The 27,504-nt window shown below is 49.2% G+C and overlaps 1 protein-coding gene across 2 annotated transcripts; it reads left to right on the plus strand.

Annotated features, from left to right (window-relative positions):
• SAMHD1 (SAM and HD domain containing deoxynucleoside triphosphate triphosphohydrolase 1) lies at nucleotides 1–26,938 on the plus strand. 2 transcript variants are annotated; one of them, XM_065849728.2, is made up of 16 exons: nucleotides 1–172; nucleotides 255–321; nucleotides 6,647–6,719; nucleotides 7,860–8,020; nucleotides 9,631–9,746; nucleotides 10,785–10,855; nucleotides 11,520–11,675; nucleotides 13,749–13,849; nucleotides 13,955–14,063; nucleotides 15,235–15,326; nucleotides 16,664–16,779; nucleotides 19,369–19,508; nucleotides 22,002–22,091; nucleotides 23,216–23,320; nucleotides 23,669–23,806; nucleotides 25,020–26,938. In XM_065849728.2, exons 1-16 carry the CDS (start codon nucleotides 1–3, stop codon nucleotides 25,137–25,139), a joined length of 1,827 nt encoding a protein of 608 aa, XP_065705800.2. In that variant the 3' UTR covers nucleotides 25,140–26,938. The 2 variants fall into 2 exon arrangements, with proteins under 2 accessions (XP_065705800.2, XP_071671526.1); XM_071815425.1 differs by lacking the exons at nucleotides 1–172; nucleotides 255–321 and adding an exon at nucleotides 395–1,881.
• Nucleotides 26,939–27,504: the final 566 nt, after the last annotated feature.

The following is a 27,504-nucleotide window of genomic DNA, read 5'->3' on the forward strand; positions in this document are numbered from 1 at the left end:
ATGGGCAGCCCGGCGGGCTGGCGCGCGCCTCCCGCCAAGCGGGCGCGGCACGAGCGCGGCCCCGCGGCCATGGCCGACGGCTGCGACCCGCGGCGCTGGGACACCGAGCGGCTCTGCCAGCACCTCTCGCACTGCGGCCTGGGCGAGCCCGACCTGCTGCGCCGCTTCCGAGGTAACGGCGGGGCCGGGGCTGGGGCCGGGCGGCGCCTCGGGGCGGCCGGGCCCCGCCGCTCACGCCGTGCTTGCCCCCGCAGAGAGCGGAGTGACCGGGAGCATGCTGCTGGACCTGCCGGCCTGCGCCCTCGAGATCGCCCGCGTCTGGTGAGAGCCGGGGCGGGGGGAACCGGCGCTCGGCCCCGCGGGGCGGCCGGGCTGGGTGAGCCCGGGCTGGGTGAGCCCCGTGCCCGCCGGTGCTGCCGGGCTGCGCCGGTGTGACCGCGCTCAGGTCCCACCGCCCTGGGGAGCGGTTTCTCCTTTACAACAGGAGCGGGACGTTGAGCCCAGGGCTTCCCCGCCCCGCGGTCCCGCCGGGTGCGGGAGCAGCCGGGGCCGCTGCAGGCGGGTCTGTGCCGGGCGAGGCCCCGTCTGCAACAGGGAACTCTGGAAAATGCCGTTTCCCGACCTGAGAGGATTGAATTTGTTCCGTTTCTACCACAAAGCGCCCAGGAGCTTGGACGTAAGGACAGCGAGAACGGGTGTATGTGGTGGAGCAGGCTCTGTGTGGCTGCTCTGGGTTCCTCTGCTGATGCCCGCACAGCCAGCACCATCCCGAGTGTAGAAACTGGTTGTCCAGTAACCGTGAGAAGTGAAAACACTCTGTTAAAAGCTTTAATGAAAATACTGTTCATAGCACAATAACCTCTTAAGTGTTTGTGAGAACACCAGCATAAACTCCAGGGGTTTTGATGAGAACTTTCTTCTCAGCCTGAAGTTAATGCTGCTCTAATTCTGGTAACGACAGGAGTAACGGTTTTGAAAACAGCGAGTAGGTGCTGCGTTGGATGCTGGATTTCACCCATCGCCCCGAGACAAATGCTGAGTGTTGCAGTTTTAGTGTTGCAACAGTTGCTGGGACGTTGCTGTTGGTGTGGCTGCTCCAACAGGCGGGCATACAGAGGCAGGTTCCGTTGTGTGTCCTGCGGGCTGATGGCACAGTTAAGTGGCCACTGTGAGCTGCCGTGGCGCTCGGCTGTGGGGAGCGGGCAGTGTGACCCCAGCTCGGTAGCAGTCACCCGAGAGCATGGGAAGGGTCGTTCCCAGCGGTGAGGGAACGAACTGGTCCCCAAACCTTGTCATTTTTCTGGTGGTGAAGTGCGCTTTCTTGTTCTTCTGAAACAGAGTATAAATGTGTACTGTCACTCTTTGCGGGAAGGGTCTCGCTGCCCCTCCGCTGCCCCGCTGGGGTCGGTTTTGTTAACCTCTCCTGGCACTTCTTAGTCTTTAAATGTCTTGTCTTTACTCCTTTGCTAATGTTGTTTATACTGTTTCCTCCAAATTTCCCTCAAAACCCGTCTGCTCCACTCAAGCTATTTGCTAATGCCACTAGCAGACCTCAGGCAGTTCGGAGCGTGGTTACCTGGCCGGCGAACGCAAGCGCAGGGCTGTGCTTGTCTGCTGGGGTTTTGTGCTTTGCAGGTTGGCTCCTTGGCTCAAGACTTGTCAGAGCCCACACCGTGCTGAGGCCGACGGGCCCCATGTCCATTGTACCCAGAAATCCCGGCTGCCCTCGCAACTTGTGAAGGACAAGTTGACAGAATGAGGTGTCTCATGTCGAAATGTGTGGGTGTGGGCATCAGGTGTCTGGGTGTGTGGCCATCAGGAGAGGAATAAAAGCTGGTGTGACTGCAGGTGTCAGGACAGAATCGCTGCGCGTCAGAAGAGGTAAGACGTTGGCAGGAGTCATTACAGTATTTTGGGGTTTCTTTGGAAGAAGCTGTTTGCAGTGTGCAGGTAGAAAGGGTGTAGTATCACGAGGAAGGGATCTAAAGGCTTTATTTGTTTCTGAAGTATAAGGTGTTGCTTTATCCATGCGAGCCACGGAACCTGACACACCAATGGGATGTTCACAGAGTTCGCTTTATTGTCGGACCGGGCTGGCTTTATAGCAAAGCTGCCCTGTCCACGCGCCTTACAACAACGTGATTGGTTGTAACTCGTACTATACAATAACATGATAGGCTGCATGTACTGGCCAGCGCTCTGCACGCGTGTGTCCGGCGATTGCTCACTCATTATTACCTTCTAATGGTGCTCCTTTAGTCTCTTTTGTCTCTGGCTTCACCTCTCAGCCAGGCTGGCGACAACCCCATCCCCCTGGGGCGGGGGGGGGGGCTCTGCCACTACAATAAGGTAATCGTGTAATTGAAATAATGGGCAGATCTATAGTTTCTGTTTAGAGACTGCCACGAGGCTGGTGGCTTTTAGTACCTCGCTGGCTGAGCACCAGGCGGCCACACGGGCGGTCGGACACAGCGGCCCCCGCGCGGTGCTGTGAGCTTGGCAGGGCCGCAACCAGCACGGGCGGCAAAGAGCTCCCCGCTGGTGCTGGGCATGGGAGGATGTGCTGGTGGGTTTTCTTCTGTAGGGTGTTTTCTTCAGTGAGATCTGATGTGTTGTTTTTGTTAAGCTGAAGACGTTGTGAGTTGGGTGAGAAGTTGCTAGAGCCGCCTGCTTTTTTAAAAGCATCTCAACTTTGCAGTAGAGAACGATCCTCTTGCGTGCGTCTTTCCAATGCACGCTGTATCCTACAGCAACTTTCATAATGTCTCTGTGATGGGCCAGTAACGAATGTGTATCCTCAGTTCTCTGCTGTTCCTGGGGACAGCGAGGGGAGAGCTCAGGATGCCACCCCAGCAGGCAGTGCTGTGTGTTCTGTTGTGTGCAGCCTGTTAGATACTAGATACGGCTGGTGAGGCAGGCTGTGCGGCTGACCTCTCTGAACTAAGAAGTTCCTAGTAGGTGCAGGAAAGGGGTTTTCTCATCCTAGTCACCTGTGGTGTGAGAGAGGGTGTGGGCAAGGCACGGAGTGGTAGAGGGGAAAGGATAGGAAGAGTCACTTTTTCTCCTTTCAAAGACCAGCAGCATGGCTGCTTGGGGAACTGTGGCTGCAGGGCCCTGGAAAACCACAGCGCTAACACATGATTTGTGTGCAGTCGCTTGGTTGAGGCGGTTTTACCATGTAGATACCAGGTGAAAAATCGCCTGCTGTTTCCTGTCTGAAGGAGGATGGAGAGCTGTCTGTGGTGACATGCAGGTGATCAGTCACCCAGGACTGCGCTGGCAGCAGCTTTGTCACCTGGAGGCCAAATCCAAGCCCAGGGTTAGTGTCTGTGGATGCAGGGCGAGGAGACAACACGCATGGGCCACAGGTGGGGAATCCCCTGCGTTGTCCCAAAAGCAGAGTTCTTTATCCGGGGTGCAAGCAGCTGATGATGCGCACAGGGTCAAGGTATCGTTTTATGACAAGACTGTGCAGTGTCGGGTGTTAGGTGATGAAAGGCTAGCACACAATCTTCACAGCATGTACACATTTATACTTTCGATTTTGGTTGGCACCTCTCCAGGATTCCACACCCGTTGGTTAGTAACATAGACATGGTTTACACAGTCATTTTCTTGGACTGTGCGTGCTCGCGGGTCAGGGTTTTCACATGGGTCTTTGCTCCTGTAGATGTGGTTTTTAGTATTATAATGAGCAAAGTTCATCTAAAAGACACTTTATCTGACAGTCTCAAGATATAAACCCAGCTGATTGCGCAGCTTCCAGGATGTTCAAACTGCAAGGGCAGGAGCTCCTGATAAGGAGTTCTAGAGATCGCTCTTTGCTGAAGGAGCAGACTGACCCGAAGCTGGTGCAGTGATTTACACGTCCTTAGGTCAGCATTGCTGACGGGATTCATTCTTTGATTGGCAATGACTACAGCAGCCTCCCTGGTTGGGCCTTTCCCTTGTGCTGCTCACCCGTGTGCAGCCATGGCCGGTTCCAGGTGACTGCACAGGTGTGTCACCCCATGCTCTGCCTGTTGTGTGTGACTCCACAGGAGTATCACACTGTGCTGTGCCAGTCCGGGTGACTGCACAGGTGTGTCACCCCATGCTGTGCCCGTTCCAGGTGACTCCACAGGTGTGTCACACTGTGCTGTGCCAGTCTGGGTGACTCCACAGGTGTGTCACACCGTGCTCTGCCTGTCCTGTGTGACTCCACAGGTGTGTCACACCGTGCTGTGCCAGCCCGGGTGACTCCACAGGTGTGTCACACCGTGCTCTGCCTGTCCTGTGTGACTCCACAGGTGTGTCATACTGTGCTGTGCCAGCCCGGGTGACTCCACAGGTGTGTCACACTGTGCTCTGCCTGTCCTGTGTGACTCCACAGGTGTGTCACACTGTGCTGTGCCAGCCCGGGTGACTCCACAGGTGTGTCACACCGTGCTCTGCCTGTCCTGTGTGACTCCACAGGTGTGTCACACTGTGCTCTGCCTGTCCTGTGTGACTCCACAGGTGTGTCACACTGTGCTCTGCCTGTCCTGTGTGACTCCACAGGTGTGTCACACCGTGCTGTGCCAGCCCGGGTGACTCCACAGGAGTGTCACACTGTGCTGTGTCAGCACCGCTTCATTCGGCCCTGCTGGGGGAGTTTCTGGAGCAGAGCAGCACAGCGGGCTCTGTGTCTGCACAGGCAGGTGTGTAATAAACTGTCCTGGCAGTAGGACAAAGCTGTCCCTTCTCTGCCATTCGTGTAGTTGCCATCATTGGCAATTTCTCAAGATGCGAGGTGCCCACATGTTTTCCTCCTTACATACCTGGCTACTTCCCATTAAATTTTCTCCTCACTCCTGAATTTTTGTGGCATTTAAAGGTGTAGTCAAGTGGTTCAGACCAACAGACTGTCCTGTGCTCAGCAGGGCTGTCCCTCACTTAACACCGGGCGCTGTTTGCACGGCTTCACCTTCTCCAAGGCCTCATCAAGTCCTATCCCATGTGCTCTGAGTGACCCAGAGCGTCCTTCGGACAATTGTTACCTGAGGTCTATTGCATGACCATAACAGCTCATCCAAAAACACGGTTGTGGTGTTTGACCTCCGTTATTAGCGTGCTTTGAAGTGATACCTACGGAAGACCTCCGTTGTAATTAAGAATGTAAGGCCCACTTCTCTGCATCAAGTGTGGGTGATGAATTTTTGAAGCCTGCTGGAGCAAACATGCTCTAGTCCAGGTGTGGTTCTGCATGTTCAGCGTCTTGAGAGAGAACCTCTCCATAGAAGTAAAATGATTGTAGATGGCTGGAAACAGGCTGGTTCTGACCTTGCTGTCTCTGAGCTGGTTTTGGGGTGATGGTGGAGGTACGTGGTGCCCAAGTGCTGGTCCTGCCCGAGCTGGCTGTGCCTGCGCTTGGAAAGTTACACGTTTCTTATAAGCAACAGTTGAATGTTCTTGTTCCCATTTTCAGGACAAAGCTCAAAGAGCAGCTGCAGTTGCTTTTCCTGGGGGTGTAAGGATAGGTGTGCACAGGGTTCTGGTTTGCTAGCTGGTTTCCTCGGCTCTCCCACCACACCAAAGAGAGTGAGAAGGACGGGCAGGTGCTGGTGGTCCTTCTGTTGCCTTCTCTTGCCCTGTAAATAGCGTTGCTTTCAGGAACTCCCCTGTAAGTCGGTATCTGGGGGTTGTGACCGCTCCTGCAGACAGAGCTGCCCCGGCTGGGAGGTACCGCGCTGGTCTGAGCCACCGTCACCTCCCGGTGTCACCTGGTGCGCTCGTGGTCCGCGCAGGTGGTGCCGTTCAGGCTGTGACGTGGAGCAGCGGAGGCCGCAGCCCAGAGCTCCCCAGTGCGGTCAAGCGGTTGAGGCAAAAAGTGCTCACCAGCAGCTCACACATCACTGTGTTTAACATCTTAGGGACTGTGAATTATTGAATGATTCATCTGAAAACGTGCAGCGCATCTAGCTTCATTTTTTGCTAATAGTTGACATTTTATATTAATAGCATTACTATTTTGCTATTTATTCTTTGTAGTATTGCTAGGATTAACGGCATTACGTTTTGTTTACTGCTGTAAAACCGATCGTGGGATGGTTAACTGCTGGAGGGTGCAAAAGGCAGCAAATTGTGTTTTAAACTCCAGTGGCTCTGCTGTTTGAGTTGAAATTAATTTGGGTAAAATCCAAGTTAATTTGGCAAAATCAAGCTGTGTTTAATACAGAGTTGGCTAACTGAAAGTTCTATGGAAATGGTTTACTAGGACTTTCACGTTTTAGTTTAAGGAGTTTATCAGCCTTAAAAAATGTCAGTTATTCAGGCACTGGATATTGTCTTTCCTATACATTTAAAGGACTTATCCCCAAATGTGACTTTCCCCAAAAGGAATTGATGAAAAAATTGTGTATTCCCTGGTGTTTCTGTTTCTTGGACCTGTATAAGTGGGCGAAGCACTTAACTGCTCTACAGAAAACTTCTGTAGCTATTTGTTCTCTCCCCTCTCTACTTTAGAAAGATAAGTGCTTTCAATATTTTTCTGAAAAAGCTGCAGAAATAGAAGAGTCAACGAACGTCAGACTACTGTGAATTTGCACAAGTAATTCCATACAAACTGCAAATTGTAAAGGGAAATGTGTGGCAAACTTTGCTCTCAATGTCTTTTCTTCCTTCCCAGCCGCCCTGCGGAGAGACTGAAGGTGCTGGCGTGTCTGAACAGCCTGCACCAGCAGCTGATGGACGAGAGCAAGGTACGGGCGCCCCGCTCTGCCTCCCCCGGTGCTGGTGCCAGCTGCGGTGCTGCCATACGGAGCAGCGGCTCCCACCCTCCTCCTCCGTTGTGGTGGCCTTTGAAAAACCACAGGAACCAGAAAAATTGTCAAAACCGTCAGTTAAGAGCTTCATGTGGGCACCTGGCGGTTGTGAGAGACCGAAGGAGAGGATGAGCTGTTTGAAGTGTGTGGAGAAGCTCCCCTTTCACATCTCTTTGTGCAGAGCCCCCTCTGGGGTTTTGTGTTAGTTTAGCCCCAGGCCTGGGTTAGCAGAGTCCTCACTGCACTGTTTGCCATGTCCAGTGGTTCCTCCCAGCGATGCATGCTGGTTTAACTCCCTGCGCGCTGGTTTAACTCGGTGCATTTAACTCTGCGTGTGCCGGTTTGACTCCGGGGCTGCACACATTCCTCAGTATCGTGCCCATCTGCTGGAGCCCTGTCAGCTCAGTGACCGAGAGCACAGAGAACACAGGGAAACCTTATTCGCCTCAGTATTTTACCATGAGATGTGTGTGATGAAACGGTTTTATTTGCTGTTGTGAGGCAAGGGCTAAACACACGCTTATCTTCTCTACTAAGTCACTGCAGTTACTCAGATGTCTCCTAAAATGCATGTTAGAGCTGATCAGGGAGTACTTATTTCACTTGAGTTTTGCACTGTTGTATGAAAAAGATAAGAACCATAATTTCCACCCTGCAAAATTTCACTTGGTTTTAAAAAACATGAACAATGTTGAACAAAGCACTTACGGGATATCGGGGACATATATTGCAGTACCCTGCATTAACTGGAGGAGCAGATTAAGAAACACAGTGGTTTTCTCAAGTGGTAAGTTTTGGGATTATACAGGTGCAGGCAACATTTTTAGAGTTTTTGACTTTCATTCCCTCGCCTTCTGAAATATGTGGCTTTTCCTTTTTTGATGTCATGTTTAAGTAGTTCTCCAGGATAAATCTTGATGTAGGACAGGCAGGACATGGCTGTTTTACAGGAGAAAACAAAACAACCCCCTTCCCCCAGCAGATACCTGATCCTTCTAGACAACCTTTACTTTGGTGCCTGTTGCATTTCAACGTTGAATTTCAAATGTTAATCCCACTGTTGTTTTGCCTTTGTAGGTTTTTAACGATCCAATTCATGGGCACATTGAGATACATCCCCTTCTTGTCCGCATCATCGACACACCTCAGTTTCAGCGCCTCCGATACATTAAGCAGCTGGGTGGCACTTACTTTGTGTTTCCAGGAGCCTCTCACAACCGCTTTGAACACTCCATAGGGTAAGGTGGTGCATTCGGAGCTTGGTTCCACTAACGTGCAGCTCCAGCCAAGGGGCGTTGGGGAGAGCTGCTGTGGTGGCATTCTGGGTCCCATAACTGTTCCTGGATAACCTGTGAGAGTCCAGGCTGTTCCCTTGAACTTGATTTCGTAAAGGCAGATAAAGAAACCTACAAGATGGATCGATGTTACATTTCTTCTTCCACCCATTCTTCTGTTAATAATGTTAATTAAAACCTCTGAGTGCTTTATGTTCTCTCTGATCAAAATTTGAGTTTTAAAGCATAAAACTGGGGAGGGTACTGGGGCTGCTATAAATTACTTCCCAGACAGTTGTAATCCCCTTGTGCTGTTGGGGCAGCTAAACCCCGTTTTATCTGTAATGTTTGCATTTGTAGTTACGCATGCTGTGTGTAATCGGTGGCAGATTGTCAGGCTGTTGGCTGTAAAATAGGTTAACAAGAAGCAGGTGGTGGACACCGGGATTTCCAGTGTTGCTAGGTCGTTCACACTCCACAGAGAAGCTGATTAATGACGAATTTAAGCTTGTTTTAAAGGTGCAGAGAAATGAGTCAGTGTTTTTTATTCAGGTGATCTGGCCAGCCTGAAGTTGCTTTTGTTAGTGCTGCAATACTGTGGGCTCAGTTTGGCTTCTTCCCCAGCCTTGCGACACCAACAGGATGCAAATGGCTATTGCACAAGGGTCAAATCAGTGAGGCAAGCTGGGATTGCTTTTGTCTGGTAAACAGGAAAAGACAAAAATAGGAGGAATACAAACAAAGCTTTCACAACAGGAACCTGAAAACTCTGGTGATATCAACAACCTTTTCTTTTAAACAGTTCAGTTGATCTATATAGTTAAACTTAGGACAGTTGTTCTCAACTTGCATATCATTTTGAAAATTGTTATAGCATTTAAATAGAAGAAGTGAAATTTGTATGCTTATTGGTCTAGTAAAAAAACTCCAGACAGTAAAATTTGGTCTAATAAAAGATGTTGGCGTCTCATAAGACCTTCTCTTGCTTTGGGATGTTCTGCACGGAGACTCCTGAGGCAAATAGAAAAGGAAGTCGGTGTAGAACTCGTAAACAGCTTGTAGGAGTATGTGCCCTGTGTTTGTTCCTGCTGGTCTTGTATCATGAGAACAGGGCATCCCATTCAGTGAAATTAAATGTTGAATCTAAAATGAATGAAAGGAAGGGGAAATAATTGTCATAAGCTATTGTTGAAGTAGCGATTTGAAAGAAGAACAAGGTGGTTTGGTGACTGTTGTGACCTCGGCGGCTGCTCAGAAGCCGCGGGGTCTGCGATGCGCGGCTGTTTGCGCACAGCTACCCCGGCCTGTGCCCTGGGAGATGCTGCAGCTCGCTGCTGTCTCTGTGTTTTGAGCATGGTGTCTCATGCTTTTCTGCTTTCAAATGTGTTGCGGATGACTAAAAGTCTACTACAGGAAAGAGTTTGTTCGTGTGATTCTCTTGCAGGTTAGGGTTTGAGTATTTGTTGTACAGACAAGGGCCGTGACTTCATGGAGCAAAATAGAACAGGTGATCTGCTCTTTGACTGTGCAGCCTGAAACACTACTGTATTCACTTTATATTTCCCCCTGCACAGGGTGGGTTACCTAGCAGGATGCCTGGTTCGTGAGCTGAAAGAGAGACAACCAGAACTGGATATAACTCAGCGAGACATCCTCTGTGTAGAAATCGCTGGGCTTTGTCATGATTTGGGTAAGTAACACTTGAATCCCAGAGTGTCAGGGGTTGAAGGGCCCTGGAAAGCTCATCCAGTGCAATCCCCCCATGGAGCAGGAACACCCAGCTGAGGTTCCACAGGAAGGTGTCCAGGCGGGTTTGAATGTCTGCAGAGAAGGAGACTCCACAACCTCCCTGGGCAGCCTGGGCCAGGCTCTGCCACCCTCACCATCAAGAAGTTTCTTCTCATATTTAAGTGGAACCTCCTGTGTTCCAGTTTGCACCCACTGCCCCTTGTCCTGTCACTGGTTGTCACCGAGAAGAGCCTGGCTCCATCCTCCTGACACTGCTCCTTTCCATATTGATCCCCAGGAATGAGTCCCCCCTCAGTCTCCTCTTCTCCAGCTCCAGAGCCCCAGCTCCCTCAGCCTTTCCTCACACGGGAGATGCTCCACTCCCTTCAGCATCTTGGTGGCTGCGCTGGACTCTCTCCAGCAGTTCCCTGTCCTTCTGGAACTGAGGGGCCACAACTGGACACAATATTCCAGGTGTGGTCTCCCCAGGGCAGAGCAGAGGGGCAGGAGAACCTCTCTGACCTACTGACCACCCCCTTCTAACCCACCCCAGGTATTATTGGCCTTCCTGCAGAGGCAGCTCCGCTTGCTGAATTTGTAGCTGCTCTCAGCTGGTTGTTGTCTTGTTTCCATGTGTGTTGGGAGTTCTGCCATCAGTGGCCAAAGTGTCTGCTTCCTTCTGTGATGCCCTCAGGTCTCTTAAAACATTTCAGAGTGAAAATCAGTGGCCCTTTCAAATTGTTACAATTATTTTATAACTACTTGTTTTCTTCAGAGGTGACATAGAGTAATTAATGTGCTGGGTGTTACTGCTGTACTTGCCTGTCGTAGGTAATGGGACTCGATATGTTAAGCGCAGTAGTACTAAAGGTGTCTTAGGAAAGTACTCGCTATAGCTGAATCAAGTCAAATACAAGAGAATCCAGGTCCTTTGCTTGCTCAAAATATTTTTACTGACAACCATGTCTCAGATTAAACATATGTAATCTTTATTTTTAAGGTCATGGGCCATTTTCACACATGTTCGATGGAAGATTTATTCCGCTCACTCGTCCAGATTTGAAATGGAAGGTAGACTTTTTACTGTTCAAGTACAGATAGAAAACTGTAATTTTTAAAGAGAGAATAATTCATCTTCAGAGACTGCCAGTGCTTGTGAGCACATAGGAATCATCCAGCCTTTTCTTATAGCGTCATTTTGACGGCATTATTAAAACCCAGAGTGTCGTCATCTCATCTCATGGTGATGCAAAATACCAATTGGGAGCTTCCTTTCCAGTTTAATATGTTGAGTCCAGGATATTTTATACAGTGTTCAGAATTCAGCCTTTCAGAAACTTTGAACAGAGTTTCAAGGGCTGTTTGTGGTGAATGAGTTGTAACGCAGTCCTTTCGGGCCTCTCTCTGCTTGTAATCACTGAGCAAAACCAGCTGAGTAAACTTGTCAGTCTTTGGCACAGCAGAAGTGGTTATTTGGTCTTTCAGCATTGTAACTCTCTTACTGCTGTTTGTTAAAATACACAATTAGCAGCTCCCTGTGGAAGAGGGTGTTTCTGAACTCTGGAGCGGCTGATTTCCTATCCAAAATGAACAGAGAATCCCCCAGCTATTGCATTTCGACCCCACGGTGCCCAGGTGCCCTGCCAGGCAGTGCTGTGGTGTTAGGGGGCAGCTGGGACACTGATGCTTAAACTTTGTAATGCAACATTTAGGCTTTTTTTTTTATTTTTCAAAGCATGAAACTGCTTCTGTTAAAATGTTTGAGCACCTGATCGCTTCCAATAACCTAGAAGAAGTCATGGAGTCGTATCATCTTGTCCTGAAAGAAGACATGATCTTCATCAAGGAACAAATAGAAGGGCCCATAGATGAAACTGCTTCTGACAATCCGGTGAGTGACTGTACTGCTCCTGTGGTTATCGCAATAAATGTCTTCTATTTTACTGAAAGAGCAGTTAATTTTGCTTCTGCTGTGTTTGGTTATTTATTTGTAGCCCCATGGAGTTCTGAGAGTCCTGGCACAAGAGGTGCTGGAGAGGTGTAGCGTTTATTCCTTGCGGTGCTGGCCGGAGGCGGTGCCTTCGCTGTGTTATGTGCTTATGTCTTCCCAAGAAGCTCTTACCTCAAGAGTCTTCAGATCAGCGGAGAGCTTAAGAATGTTATTTGTATTTAGCAAACCTAATTCACCGTAACTAGGTTGGTAGAACTGAATTTTTAATGGAAACCTGAGGTGACCAGGTTGGGATAGCAGCCTATGTACTGGAAACCTGAAGGTGGATCAGTGGGTAGTCATGCTTTCAGGTGGCTGCAGGAAGAAAACGTGGAGATAGTTTAGAGTAACAAAACTGTGAACTGGCAGAAATGATGCAAAGAGCAATGCAAAACCATGGCCCAGCTGCCAGAGCCACATCAGCTTTGATGACAGTAGCATAATGTTTGGATTTATTGCAGTAACATACACAGAGGCAGGGATAAGACTTGAAGAAATGTGTTGCCTCAAGAGACAAAGAAGAGGTTCTGATTATTAATCCTTCCAACTCTGAAAGAATTAAGTCCTCCTTACTTACACTCGGCAGTTCCTGTCATCTCTTCAAGAACATCCATTCAGTTACTACCAGAATTAAGCACCGTCAGCAGGAGGTCTGTCATGACAGTCTGGTCCTAGTTAGAATTTGTATATTGTCCCAAACAAGTCACCAGAATGCTGGCACTTACCCGTTATTTCCTGCCGTAAGAGTGAGCGGTGCTGCCATGTGAGCTCCAGTGCTCTGATGACATAGAGAGCTGAGCATAATAAAATACACTCTGAGATCCTATAGAAAGGGGATATTTATAAAGTCTGCAAGTTGATTTTTACCCACTCGTGCTCATTTGCACACAAATCTCGCTGCCTGCTGCTGCCACTGATCTTGTGCCGGGTTCTTACCCCTGGTCTGCTTCTCCTTTGGATTCTGTGCCTGTTTTCCAGCAGGACAACAGGAGGAGGGTGTTGTAGGTGGCATGTGGCACCGTTCTTGCCGCGCTGCTGGTTGTGCCGCTGGCGGTGGTTCACGCCGTGCTGTCCCCCCGGAGCGCAGGCTCCTCTGCGGCGCTGGTTCGGACAAGAACAACAGGATCTTTGTGCGCTGGACGTACCAGTGTCCTGAACACCGTCCCCGCAGCAGAGCTCTTTGTGATCAGCGTAAAGTCTCCTTACCCGTGGTGTGCTCTCTTCCCGCTGCTTACAAACATTTCCATCCTTATTCATATGAATTGTAATATTTCTGTAATGCTGATAACATCCAAGCCGTTATCTGTTTGTATACAATGTTTTCCACCCTCAGAATTTCAAGGCCGCTTTCTGGCATTTTTTCTTTAACCTGAAGAATCATTACCTTTTCAAGAATATAATAACTTGTATCTTATTAGTTTAGCTTTGATTTCCTGTTTGCCTCATGGCTGAATTATTCCTCTGCTGTGGGTTAGGAGTTTAAGTAGCTGGCTGTTGAAACAACTTTTGTTTAAAACATCTAAATGTTTGTTTTAAGAGTCTTCTGTAAAGTTGTACAGTTGCTTGCAGAAGACCGCAAGACATGTTTGTGTGTTTAACTAAGTCCCGAGGATTAAATGATTCCAACCTTTTCTCCTCTTTATTGTGCATTTATTTTCTTTTGGCTGCAGGCTTTGCTTTAATAGATTGGGAAACAAAATACTTATGTACGTGGCTTTTATTCTTCCTGATATTCTAGGAAATCAGCTGCTTAAGCCCGAGTTCTGGATTTCTAATGCCCAACTTAGCTTCTGAAAGCTCTTTTATCGTCTTTTGCGTTCTTTGCTACCTCAGTGTTGGATGTTTATCACAGACAAAATCAAAGTATATTCCCACTGTCTTTAAAAAAATGTTTCTGACATTGTTTGCACACTTAAATTTCATGTTGTTTCTGGTTTGTTGTTTTTTTCCTGTTCTCGGCTCCCCTGTTGTCAGTGGCCGTACCGTGGGCGACCGAAGGAGAAAGGTTTCCTGTATGAAATAGTGGCTAACAAAAAGAATGGCATTGACGTTGACAAATGGGATTATTTCGCAAGGTACAAATCCTATAGTTTTCCTTTTGATTATAATTCCTATCAAAATAGTGCCATCAAATTTACAAGCATGCTCTCGTTGCTAAACACTCTGTGGAATATTTTTAGGGATTGCCACCACCTAGGAATCCAGAATAACTTTGATTATAAACGACTGCTTAAACTCATCCGGGTCTGCGAAACGGAAAACCAGAAGGTCATCTGTACCCGTGACAAGGTAAGCGACGCGTGTGAGCCGGGGAGCGCGCGGCAGCGCAGCCTGTGTGGGGGGCAGCGGCACGGCACGGCGCCCACGGGCCCTGCGCAGCACACGTGGGACCGTCACAGCCCCCACGGGCCCTGCGCAGCACACGTGGGCCCGTCACAGCCCCCACAGGCCCTGCGCAGCACACGTGGGCCCAGCACAGCCCCCACGGGCCCGGCACAGCACACGTGGGCCCGGCACGGCCCCCACGGGCCCAGCGCAGCACACGTGGGCCCGGCGCAGCACACGTGGGCCCGGCACGGCCCCCACGGGCCCGGCGCAGCACATGTGGGCCCGGCACAGCCCCCACGGGCCCGGCACAGCACACGTGGGCCCGGCACGGCCCCCACGGGCCCGTCACAGCCCCCACAGGCCCTGCGCAGCACACGTGGGCCCGTCACAGCCCCCACAGGCCCTGCGCAGCACACGTGGGCCCAGCACAGCCCCCACGGGCCCGGCACAGCACACGTGGGCCCGGCACGGCCCCCACGGGCCCGGCGCAGCACACGTGGGCCCGGCGCAGCACACGTGGGCCCGGCACGGCCCCCACGGGCCCGGCGCAGCACACGTGGGCCCGGCACAGCCCCCACGGGCCCGGCGCAGCACACGTGGGCCCGGCACGGCCCCCACGGGCCTGGCACAGCACACGTGGGCCCGACGCAGCCCCCACGGGCCCGGCGCAGCTGCGTTCTGGCTGGCAGGGGCTGCTGGGGCTGCCCACCCCGCGCTGCTTCAGCCTGAGTTGCTGCTCCGGGAGCCATTCTCAGAAGCACCCGGTTTAAGGAAAGGAGGCACAGAACAGGTCTCTGTTTGGAAGGGCTCGTGGTGGGTCCTTCCAGGGGAGGGTCTGCAAAACCACCAGTTGTGCATGATCCTGCTCCAGGTGTTCTGAGTGGGGGGAATGCAGCTTTGGGAAGGGGCTCTAAAGACGCAGGAGGCCTGGCTGGGGTCAGTGTTGGGTCTCTGCTCTCCTGCAGCGGCCTAGGTCTGCTTCAGCATTTGTAAACTGTGAAAAATAACCCTTCTGCTCTATGCTGCAAACAGGAGGAGACAACTCATCTGATTCCTTGATTGCTTTAGTTTTCTAACTGAGACAGGCAGTGTCAAAAGTAAAAGGTGATTGGGTTGGTTTGTTTCTATTCAGGAAGCTGAAAATCTGTATGATATGTTCAACACACGGCATTTGCTGCACCGGCGAGCGTACCAGCACAAGGTTGGCAACGTCATTGAAATAATGCAAGTATTATACTTTCCTTCTCTTGCATACCGTTTGTTTTTAAATTATTGAAACTGTATCTCTGTTTTGAGTGTTCAGATAATCAATAAGGTGTGACATGCAATAAAAACCAGTGGGCTATATAACCCAATTCTTACGTCAAGGCTCAGGGTATCATAGAGGCCGTGATTAACAAAAGAGAGAGCAGGACAACAACATCCTTCCAAGAGAAATTCAATTAGAGGAAAATTGCTAAAGCCCTGAAAAAGCGTAGGACCAGGGTGTGCTTATGCTGTTTTAACTGCTGACAGCTGCAGTCAAATTTCCAGCTACAAGTTAGAGGCCACTTAGTTCAAATGGGCCGGTTAACAGGGCGAGGTTAATGTTACTGACAGTGTGAAGTGACAGACAAGCTTAGTGTAGCTCAGCTGAGGCCTGACTGTAGTCATGCAGTGCCACAGCAGGAATGGTTCAGGACCAGTTCAGCTGGCTACCTGCATTTGTACCTCTCTTGATGCCTATAGGAGTTTCCCTATAGCTTTATTCTTTTTGCTGTTCTTGAAAAGCAGAAATAGTAGTATCCCCCAAAAATATTTTCATTAGGATCTTGGCTGGTGAGTAATCATCTGCTGAGTTTGGGAAAAAGGAACACAGAGGATTACAGGGTACAAGGGTGATTTGTGACTGTTTTCATTTCATGTACTTCAGCTTCTGGTTTAGTGACCCTCTAAAACTCAGACTTAAAACGCTAAGGTAGACCGTTGCTGCTTGTGAGGAGTAAAACAGCCAAGAAATTTAGTTCTTGGTTTACCATAATTATAACAGCCTATCCACATGAGCATACGAGCTGGACATGGGAAGAGGTGCACAGAGCTCTGGAAGAACTTGATCTTTAGAACATCAGGTTTTCCCACCTGAAAATACCACATGTCCATGATGCTCTACCTTTACAGTGGTTTGTATTCTCTGGGCTAACTCCTGGAGCAATGAGTCTGTGGTAGAATATGGTCATCTGTGGGGCACTGAGTGAGCAGGTCATTGTCTTGCAGGTTCTTCTGCACTTGTCTAAGTAATGTTAAGCTCATAGTCTGAAGCAGATCCAAGTGTACTTGCTCGTTCATTGAAATAAGGTTGCAGTCTAATTTGAACCTCTTTTCAGCAAATGGAAAGACTGCTGAAACGTGCAATGACAGTGGATTTAGGACATGGCAGTGCCGTCAGGGTCTGCTGTGTGCTTGGGAGGCAGTTTCAGTTGTTGTCTTGTTTATAACATATTAATGCATTTCTTTTTGACTCTTAAGCAAGAAGGTGTTTCAAAATGATGCTTTCCTTAAGGCTTAATTTTGTCTCAAAATAGGATTACAGAAGCCTTTCAAAAAGCAGACAAATACTGGAAAATAGAAGGCTCTGGAGGAAGATTGTACCAGATTTCTACAGCAATGGAGGACATGGAAGCCTACACTAAGCTAACTGGTATGAGCTCTCAGCAATCTTTTTAAAGTAAAAGAACATGAGTACCTGTTAGAATGGTGGTTTTCCAGCTGGGTCCTTGCCTGGGACTCGGCCTCTCAAGTGCTGCTTTTGCGCACAGGTGGTGGGAAAGGCCCAGAGAGTCTGATCTACGCGCTCTCAGATCTTGCTGGGAGAGCAAGACCTTCTAGTTTAAATTACCTTCATGTTGAGAGAGAGAAGCGCCAACTTCTTATATTCCACACACATTCAAATCCACATAATTGCAAGCAGTGCTGTCAGGAGGTCCTGCCTACGCCCGGGTTTGTTGCACTTGTCACAAGCGGATGGCAGTGGGCTCTGAGCGGTACATCCGGCTGCGTCAGGTAGAGGAGTACGTGTGGTGTGGTGTGGTGTGGAACCCCGAGGCAGGTTTCAAAGGGCTGCAATTTGGTTTGCTTCAGACATTGCTACCCTGCTTGCAAATACAACAGAAGAAAACAGAATATATGAGCAACTTAATTTATTGCTGAAAGTTTCTGGTTGCTCAGACAGGCGCTTGTGAGAGTGGTTCTTGTAGAATAAGTACACAGAGCAGCACCTGCTTGATGTGCGGGAGAACTCCAGCGTGATTACAGAGTGAAGCAAACAAGAGCTGAGACATGAGATGTTTTCCCATTTCTCAAGGTCTGGCTCAGTGCTGTGAAGAGGAAACAGAAATTACTGAATTCACAGAGGCTGGCTGGAGTTGTGTTTTGTCCGCTGTTATGTAGTTCCACGGCTTCCCACCGCTGTGGTGTGTTGGTTTTGTCTGCTGCAACAGAGAGGCTTAAGAATGTCTACCGTGGGTCCAGGGACAAGGTGACAGAGGCTGAGGGTGCAGAGGATCCCATATGTCTTGACCTGTGTCATGCTGAAGACCTTCTGCTGGCAACCCTTCACCTGCCACATCCAGCCTGACCAGAGCTGCATGGCGGGGGCTGCAGGGAGCGCTGGGCCGAGGAGCTGCCCGGCCCCTCCACACCGGGAGCAGCAGGGGCTGCCTTCCAGTGACAGGAGCTGCTGGAGAGCATGAGCCGCAGTGTTGGGCTGGGGAAGGCTGGGCAGAAAGGCAAGAACTGAGGTTAGGTTCTTTGTGGGCTGGGATCTGTTCCCTGGGGACTCTGCTCTGTGAGATCAGCCGTACTGGCAAGTTAGCAGCAGGGGCCCACGGTCCTGCCCGCTGCCTGCGGTCCCTGGAGAGGAGCACAGCTCAGGGCAAGCAGAGCAGGGCTGTCCTGCCTCCTGCCATGTCCTGCAGCAAGGATCTGCTTGCCAGGGCTGTCCTGTTCAACCAGGAGGGCTGAACAGCAAGGAGAGTGATCACAGAATCCCAGACTGTCAGGGACTGGAAGGGACCTGGAAAGCTCATCCAGTGCAATCCCCCCATGGAGCAGGAACACCCAGCTGAGGTTCCACAGGAAGGTGTCCAGGCGGGTTTGAATGTCTGCAGAGAAGGAGACTCCACAACCTCCCTGGGCAGCCTGGGCCAGGCTCTGTCACTTACGGAGAAGAAGTTTCTTCTCAAATTTAAGTGGAACCTCTTGTGTTCCAGTTTGCACCCATTACCCCTTGTCCTGTCATTGGTTGTCACCAGAAGACCCTGGCTCCATCCTTCTGACACTAGTGATGCAAGGAATGTGCCAACATCAGATGGAACAGTGGACAGTGAAGGATGAGGGTGGTTTTCTCCTCTTAAACCAAGGCACTTTATTCTGTGCCCCCAGTGGTTGCAACCTGGGTGCTTCTGAAAGGGCCACGGGCTTGTTTTCAGCAGTCCGTGATGAGTGGTGTTTCTGTGAAACTGTCCAGTTGCCTCTTGCAAGTAATAAACCTCTGTGAGGTTCTGCAGCAGGGAGTTCCCTGCCTTTCCTCCCTGATGGGTGAAGAACCACTGTTTTTAATTTGTTGCCTCCTAATTTGACAGCAAATCCTAGTTGTAGTAAAGGATGAGACAGCAGACCGTTCCTTGTCACCATGGATGTGGTCATGGGCTGCTTGTTCCACCTGCATTATCTCATCCCTCAGTCTTAGTCTGTTGTTCCTTGTGGGGAAGTTCCTGACTTTGAAATAACCTTTCTGCTCCAAAGCCACATCAAAAGAAACTTGTGTCTCTCTGCTGTTATTGCTGGTGGGAAACACGCGGTGTGTTCACTGTCATGTGGGGACAGGAGCGGTGATTTTGGTGCTGGCGTCCAAAATCTGAGAAACTCTGTGGTTTAACGGGAGGACTTTATTCTTGTACAAGGCGTGGTGCCCTTGTCCCTGCGCCAGCGCTCGGTTCAGGGTGTTCTACTAAACAAGGAGAGGAAGCAACTAATAGTAAACGATAACCTTTGTTGCAAGGGTGAGAACAGTGGTTTTCCATCAACAACAGTTAGGAGTTGATAATCTAAGATTGTATTGTGAGTGGCTTCTCATTTGTCAGATTTAGTACGTTCGGTTGTTCTGAGCGCGAGTGTCTTTCCTGAACCAGCAGTTTTTCTCGGTGCTTTAACCTTTGTCCCCGTTGGTGCGTTTTGCTGTGACACTGGATTTTGACCCACTTAACAAAAATCAGTGCAACTTTGGCAGATAACATCTACCTGGAAATTCTGCACTCGAGTAGCCCAGAACTGGAGGAGGCACGAGAAATTCTGCGTAAGATACAACGACGTGAGTTATACAAGTTTTTAGGAGAGACTCGACCTGAAGCAAAGAAGGACGTTTCAAAGGTGATGTCCATTGGTTGAATTCTGAATTCTGTCCCTGTAAAAATGATCTGTAAGTTGCTGACCAGCTTTTGTTTCTCTGTCTCTGTGGTTTTTGTTTGTTTGCTTGGTTGGGGTTGTTTGGGTTTTTTTGCCTAACTGCTGCTCCTAAAATAGTGGCAAAAGTTGTCCTGTCCTTATGTAGCTGAGCCGTGAAACATATTATAGGAACTTGGGAAGAGTTTTATCTACAAACAGCCAGCGGAATGGCGAGAGGTTGAAATTCCGAACTCAATTATTGCAGAAATATTTCCAGAAAAACCTGTTCTCTGAAAAACACAAAATTGCATAAAAAGCTGATAGAGTCCAGTGATTGAGAAGGTTATTACTATCAACTTTTGTTCATTAAAATGTCAAAATAATAAGGAACACTTTTGCTTTGAATCATAATTTGTGTGCTTTACTTTGAGAACATGAAGCTGAATAACTTCCATGGTATTAAATTGTAACTTGGCATGAGCATGCACGTCTTTTTCTAGTGTTTGCTTTGCAAAGCACTCAGCAGGCATCGATTTAACCGCTGTTGTCTTATTTCAAAATAGTGCTGTATTAGAGCTGATGTTGCTTCAGATGGCTCAGCTTTTCTTGTAACGTGCTGTCCACATTACCAGATCATCAGTTAATTGTCTCTGAACTTCAGCCACGATGCTTACAATTTTCCATGGCAAATTTCCGGACGTGGCTGACTGTATCCGTAAAGCTTTGATAAAGATAATTTCAGCTCTTTTAAAGAAAAAGGTTAGAGAAAGACGACTAGATGTCTTACTGCTCTGTTCATCTTTGTTTGAAGAGAAGATTTGCTTGTGTTCTTTGGCTAAGAAAAAGGAGTGTTAAGAGATTCTGTATTAAAAAGTAGGAGGAAAGAAAACGTCTGCAGACCAAGGTCAGCACAACATGAGATGGTTGTACATTGATTGTCAGGGTGAGAGGAGCAGTTCAGGATAGGCAGCCTGGCCGACAAGGAGATGGGCAGGGGGTGAGTTACCCGGTGTATGCAGTGCGCTGTGCTGGAGGCAGCCGGGGCTGCTGGGGCTCCGTGGTCGTGTCCAGCCGATGCTTTGCGGCTTCTGATGCTCAGCTGAGGGACTCGGGGAGCTTTTCCTCCTGTGGTGCAGGAGTGCTGGGTGCTCAGCCGCCTCTGCCGTGCTGCAGGTGAGTGCTGGCGGGGCCAGACAGGCTGTTCTGCTCCCCAGGAGGCTGCAGTGGCCTTGTGTTCAGAGGCACGGAGGAGTTCGGGTTAGGAAGGACTCTAAGGGTCATCTAGTCCATCCCCTGCAATGAGCTGCTCAACACCCTGTCCAGTTTTGTCAGCTTCAAGCTGGCCAGAGCCGAGAACATCCCAAACAGCTTGAGTTCTGAAGTACAAAGCTGAGTTTCCAGTTAATGCAAACGGGAAGAGGTAACTTTAAAAAAAAGGCAAGCAAACAACACCACCAAGAAAGGAGAAAGTTAGCATGTATACATTCTGGTACAGCACAGGAATAAAAGAGCTTACAAACAGGCTGCCGGTTGCCTCCTGGCAATTCTTTCCTCTGGGTTTGCTCTCACTCTAAATCTTGCCTTGGCTTCTTGAGTCACAGCAAACCACACGTGGCCAGGCGTGGCAACGTGTGATATTCCCTGCTCTTCTTTGCAATGGACAAATCAGCAAAGAAAATGCTGCCAGGTGAATTCTTCCCTTCTGGACTTGTCTCCTGGCTGCACTGTGCTGCATTTGAAGCTTTGCTTCCCAAAGTCTTGGCTTGGCCCAGGAAGTCTTGCTTCATGGAATCTTGCGTCTTCCCCGGGACACAGCAACCCTGGGAAAAGGTGAACAGGCGACCTTCTCTCTGCTGCCCAGCCACAGCTCTTCATGAGAGTTTCTGCATTTCTGTGAAGGCTGCTCTGCACACCGCGCTGCTCTGCTTGCCTTGAACCGGGCAGTCGGCGGGGAGTGTTCCGTCAGGTCCAAAACCAGACAAAAGCCCCTTGTGGGTTTCAACTTGAGCTTTTGAAGCAGGTCACCATCCCTTCCAAAGAGCTTGCTGTTTCTGTTTGTCTGGTTTTATAGTGATCAATGACATTATAGATGTAGTTTGTCCCTTGGGTGTTTGTATAGGTATAAAAGCTTTATTAGAGGACGAGATCCTTTTTGGCAACCTCAGCACCCTGGATGGACTCTCACTCTCTCTGTCCCCGCTCTGTTCCTGTCATCAGGTGTGAAACTCTTCCCCCACAGGCTGCTGGTATTTGGGTCTTCTTAATTATATAAGCTTGGGTTTTTTTTCTAAAAATGGCTAGGAAACTTACGGCTAAGGTATACAAGGATTCAGACCAGCAGATTGCTGCAAGAGGAGTCTGTCAAACCATGAGGAAATGAAAGCTTCAGCTTAGTGACACGTTCCGTCATGTATTTTTTGCCTTGGTCTAGGCATGATAGTGCATAAATGTAATCTGAGTTTACTGTCTCTTTTTCAGACTAATGAACTGAAGGAAAGTTTTGCTAAATCCAAGCCAAAAGTGAATCCTCCAGATGTGGAGATAAAGGCCGAAGACATCATAGTTGATGTAAATATCACTTAGAGAGGGTTCAGAGGGCGCTGCGTACCATAGTGAAAACTGGAGAGAAGTTACAATACATTTTCAAACTGAAAAGCCAAAACCCCGGGACTGCCTCACTAATGCTGTCCCAGCCGTTCAGCTCGAGGCGCTAGGAACAGAGCAGGAGGGCCTGTGGACAGACTGGGCTGTCTTTGGGCTCTGCTCCCGGTGCCAAATGTGTCCTCCCGTGGCTGTCCCCACTCTGAAAAGGAGCAGCAGGGAACCCTTGGGGTTCAGCAAAGGGTTTAAAGTCGGCAGGTGGGGCCGCACTGCTGCAGGGTGTGGGGCACGGAGACCACAGGCCGGGGGGAGGATAACGGGCATGGTGACTTCCAGGCCCCGCTGCGGGGTGGCCATCACCGCTGCGTTCTGTCTGCTGCGTGAAGCACCGTGCTGCCCCGGCTCGGTCTGCAGCCAGCGCTGGTGGGAGGGAAGGACCCGGAGACAGGAGGGAGCTTGAGCAGCCTGCAGGCTTTCAATAGCTTAACCCTGTTCTTGGGTAACTTGGGGAAGAGCTAACGAATGGCTTTGCACAGAGCGCATCTCAAACCGCTTCTAAAGCTCCCTTGCACTGAAGATCCACACCAGGCTGGGTGAGATTGTTGCAGGTTATTTAGCTTTAAAGCAGCTGACTGCGCTTTCCCAGTCCTACAAATGGAAGTCACGGGGAAGTGGGCTCCCCTCTGCTGACCACAGGACTGCTGGTGTACCGAGCAGATGTAAATGATGTTGTCTAAACCTCTTGTTGAAAACTGTAAGCTCTACTGCTGCCTCTGTGGGTTGTGTTTTGGGGACACAGGCTGGCAGGGCCCAACGTGCTCCCCGTTTGAAACCAGAGCGTTTCAGAGCATGACTGGGAGCCAGTTGGTGTTAACGTGAATATTCACCTGGCAGCTTCAGAGCAAATGGTGGTAGAAGAAAAGATATAAAAGGCAAATCCAAGATTGTTTTATTAAGTAATAATTTGTTAATTACTGTTCTATTTGATTAGTGTTATTTACAGAAGTATAGTGTGTTATCCTTTTATATTTATTGTGAGAAAACTAAAGACAAACATGAACAAATGTCATTTTCTCTGTTTTGCATGCAAGGTTATCAATATGGATTATGGAATGAAAGACCAGAATCCCATTGACAAAGTTCGCTTCTTTTGCAAGGGTCGTTCTTCCAAGACCATTACGATCAACGAAGATCAGGTAGTCTTGTCTTTTGCTCAGCTGGCTTCTGATGGGCATCTTCTCCACAGCTTGCCATGGGAGCCCTTCCTGCGGGAGTTGTGGACAGGTTGTGGAATCCATGTCCTTGCAGGTCTTCTGTGTTCGTTGTGCTGCGGCAATCTGGAGAGATGACATATGAGCATACGCATATGAACAGTGTTGGATACCCTGGGAGTCTCAGAATAATACAGTTGGCTTGGATAAAGCTCATGGATTGTAGTGGGATTTTTTTACCGCTTGCCATTTATGTTCAGATTAAAAAAACAGAAGGTCAGTGGACTTTATATTCCAAGAAATACTAAAGCTTATTTCTTTTTTATTCCAAAGGTTTCAAGGATTTTACCCAAGACGTTTTCAGAGCAGGTTATCCGTGTTTATTGCAAAAATCAAGATCCAGCTGTTTTTTTGGCTGCGAAACAGTATTTTGTTCAGTGGTGTATAGACAATAATTTCACCAAACCACAGGTAAGAAATTCACATGTTATTTTTCTTGTTCTTGGAGCGTTTCACCTTTGTCCATAAGCTTCCTATTTCATTAAAAGACTTGACATTCAGGCCTTGTCTTTGTGGCAGAGCCACTCCTCGCTAACCTAGCTCCCGGTTTTACTGCGTCTTGCATCTGAGCATGCTTTAGTTTCACTGAAACAGTGATGGACTTGAATGCGTTTAACTTATGTGGTTTGAAAAGTCATGTTTTTATAACGAAGTTAGCATCCACAGGCACTCAGCAGTTCACAGATGCAGGTTTCCTCCTATCAAGTGTGTTAATATCCCTGACTTTGCTTTTTTCTTTTTTGCTAGAGAGACCTGCAAGTCTCATTTGGGGAAAGAGCTACATCCTCTGACGTGAGAGATCCCCTGTAGATGAGTGTTGTTATGTGCTGAAGCTGCAGCTGTGGGCACAAACGACTTGTTTGAGGCTCATTCTGAGGTCTTACTTCTGGCGTTGATCTTTTGGGAGCTGTTCATTTCAGAAGGGCTTTTTGCCAATGGATCAAACAGCAAGCATTTTCTCCTTGTAGCTTGTGGGGTCTGGTTGTATCCTACAGCCAGGTTCTTCCCGTGCAGGCATATCCATCTGGCGAGCCCTGGCGTGTTGCAGAACGTAGAAATGTGTCTCACCAGGTTAGGTCTGCACTTAGAGAGGTTATTGCTCTCGTCTGTGTGCGGTGTGTGGGCAGTAGAACTGCATCTGTACCTGACAAGGGTAGGCGCGCTGGCTCAGGCCACAGCAGGTTCTGCACCAGCATGTGTCTGATTGTGAAAGGCACAACCCAGCACCCGCAGCTGGGAGACTGCAACGGTTTTAAACGAGATACTGTGGCAAAGTCAGAGGAAACACTTCCATGATGTTTCTGCCTTGCGTACCGATGCCCAAGGTACAAGCCCGCTGATGTTCTGGATGTGCTGGTGGTAGTTCAGGGAGCAGAGCTGCCAGTGGTGAAGGCTTCTCAGATACACGGGGAATTTTCTTTCCTCCCCAGCAGACGCAGCCACTGACCTGCAGCGCTTTCCATCCCCGATGTGCAGTCTTCAGTGTTTGCCCGTTTACAGCGCTTCTAGGACCTTGCATTTATTTTTTTCTGTGAAGTCTGATACTGGGTTTTTTGACCCTGGTTTAGGATAGAAAGCGAAAGCGAATGTATTATCATGAATGTTTTCTGACTTTTAATAACAGGATGGTGATGTGGTTGCCCCTCATCTGACTCCAATGAAGAGAAGCTGGAATAAGGCGAGATGTGATGAGCACAGAACACCTGAGCACTCATGCAGACAAAAGCTTTCTTTTGATAAGTAACCCTTTCATGTTTGCACTGTTCAGTCCGCTTCTTCAGAAAATGAGTGAACCCGATTCTTTTAAAAGCCGGTTGGATGGACTGTAAGAATTTATGGAAGAATGCACAAATGCATTTTACAATACAGTAGGTTTTAATGTGGGTACTTAAACAAAGTGCATATCCCAAACAGAGTTCTAAAAATTAACCTATTACAGCAGGACAAACTCACTTCTCATTGTTGAATGTATGGGCACTGTGCAGCAAGAGCCATTTTACAAATTGCAATTCATCATTGTTACGAGAAGTGCTGAAGACACGTTACTGTTCCTTCTAGTCCCGATCCCTTCCTCAGATGATTGTGATATGACATGAACTAGCAGAGGAACTTCCAGCTCAGGGAGGAGAGCAGTGAGTGAGCTTCTGACACACAGAACTTTGAAATAACCATCGATGGCATCTTCAAGAATAGCAGAACAAATTTCATTTACAAAAATGAGGGGAGAAGGGAATTTTAAGTACCAAAGATTGCTTTTCTGGTATTCAAAAAGCTGCTGATGATCCAGGCCTCTTGCTGTAAGTGCGACTACGGTTTTTATTGCCATAACAATGCATTGCAGTGCCATGCAGCTTTTTGTTGTTTTATAGTGTATTTTTGTTACATCGAATGCTATATTGAATGTTATATTTTTACTGTTACACTGAATGACAAAACCCGCCCGCGCTGGGCGCTCGCAGAGGGCAGAGCGGCCCCGGCGCTGCCAGGACGCGGCACCTTGTTCCCCGGCACCGCGCTCGGCCGGGCCCTGCGCGGACCCTCCGGTCTTGTCTCCCTTCCCTCTTGTCCCCGGACCTCCAGTCGCTGTTCCTGTGACATCTTTTTATCCCTTGTAGAACTATAAAGGTTCTCACGTTTTTCCCTTACTGGCAGGACTCGTGAGTGTTGCCGAATGTCTGTCCAGTGGGAAGAGTGCCCGAGGAAGAGCTTTTCCTCTCGTGTTTTACTCAGGTCGAAGAGGAAGGCTGCTTTCAGTAAATAAAACCTAAAAGCTTGAAAAAACCCGTCCTCAAAACTGAAAATGCAGAGCAAAAGGTTAAGTAACGCTCAGAAATTGGAATGAGCTTTGGGTTTTTATATCTGAAGTGGGGGAAGAAGAGCTCAGTGTTCCATGTGGGCAGCCCAGCGTGGGTAACTGGTTAGTTGTGGAAAACTAACCCAACGCGAGGTCACCGCGGGAGAACCGCAGAGCTCTCTCCATCTCTGGTTACGTTTCCTTTGCCCTTTTTATCACGGGAACTGGCGGCTGGTAGGCAGGGGGAGGAGAACGAGCTTCCACGTACTCGGAGTGCACTTGTTGAAATAACCAGGAGCTGCTTTGCACTCTGCTGCTTTCTGACGTGCACGTACCCGTCTGCCTAAGGGTGACACGGTGCGGCCTCTGCTGTTCGTATCTTTAACAATATTTCCAATCTGCAGGTGTACCAGATAACTGTGAGAAGGGGTTGTAACCTCTTTAAAAGCTTTTAAAGAATTTCTTATTATGCTTCAAGAAACAGCATCATAGAGTAAAGGCATTTATCTCCCTTATGGGCATAAAATCAAGTGTTGTTCAGAATAATGTAATTATGTTACTGTTGCTTGGGTTTGTTTTGAATCTGTTATAAAAGGTGCACTTTATACTTGGGAAGTATCTTTTGCTTATGTTTATGGAAAATTCGTACTTAATGTTAAATTCTGAGACAGAGCGTTTCTTTTCCTGGTGTTAATCTGAGCCTCTCAGGACTGAGAATAAATTTATAAACAACGATTTGACTCTTCTAAGGAGTTGCACTGTGTGAACTTTATTAAAAGCAATTTCATGGCACAGCCTAATTATTCCTGACGGGCAAAACTGCAGATCGTCCCGCAGGAGGAGGCGGTTTCATGATTCCTGCTCGCTGTGGTGTGAACCTGCCGCAGGGCTGGCTGGGCTGGAGGGGACAGCGCGGGGACAGCTCCCGGGGTTGGGCCGAGCGGAGGATCCAGCCCGTGCTGGTGCCACCGCAGCCCTGGCAGAGCGGCCAGGCCGGCCTGGCTGGGGGGGCTGTGAAAGGAGGAGCGAAGCTGCGCTTGACCAACCCAGGCCCCTCTGCGGTGCAATGAGCGGCCTGGTGGCTGCGGGGAGCAGTGGCCATGGGCTGTATGAGCAGAGAGGGCTGAGAACGAGAGTGCTGGGTCAGTGGCACGAAGGCTGATGGGAGGCCAGCGACCAGTGGGGCGCCCCAGGGGTCAACACTGGGCCCAGTCCCAGCGATCTTCAGTACTGCTCTGGGTGATGGGACGGGGTCCACCCTCAGCAGCTTTGCAGATGGCACCAGAGGGGGAGGAATGGATGATACCCCAGAGGG

The sequence above is a fragment of the Patagioenas fasciata genome, chromosome 16, assembly GCF_037038585.1.
Source record: "Patagioenas fasciata isolate bPatFas1 chromosome 16, bPatFas1.hap1, whole genome shotgun sequence".
Taxonomy (NCBI): domain Eukaryota; kingdom Metazoa; phylum Chordata; class Aves; order Columbiformes; family Columbidae; genus Patagioenas; species Patagioenas fasciata.

Excerpts from the sequence above, each read along its gene's own strand:
- SAMHD1 (XM_065849728.2), top strand. The coding sequence starts at position 1 with ATGGGCAGCCCGGCGGGCTGGCGCGCGCCTCCCGCCAAGCGGGCGCGG. Across the intron at positions 11,676-13,748 it reads AAACTGCTTCTGACAATCCG|TGGCCGTACCGTGGGCGACC; the intron begins GTGAGTGACTGT and ends CCCTGTTGTCAG. Across the intron at positions 23,321-23,668 it reads TTACGATCAACGAAGATCAG|GTTTCAAGGATTTTACCCAA; the intron begins GTAGTCTTGTCT and ends TTTATTCCAAAG.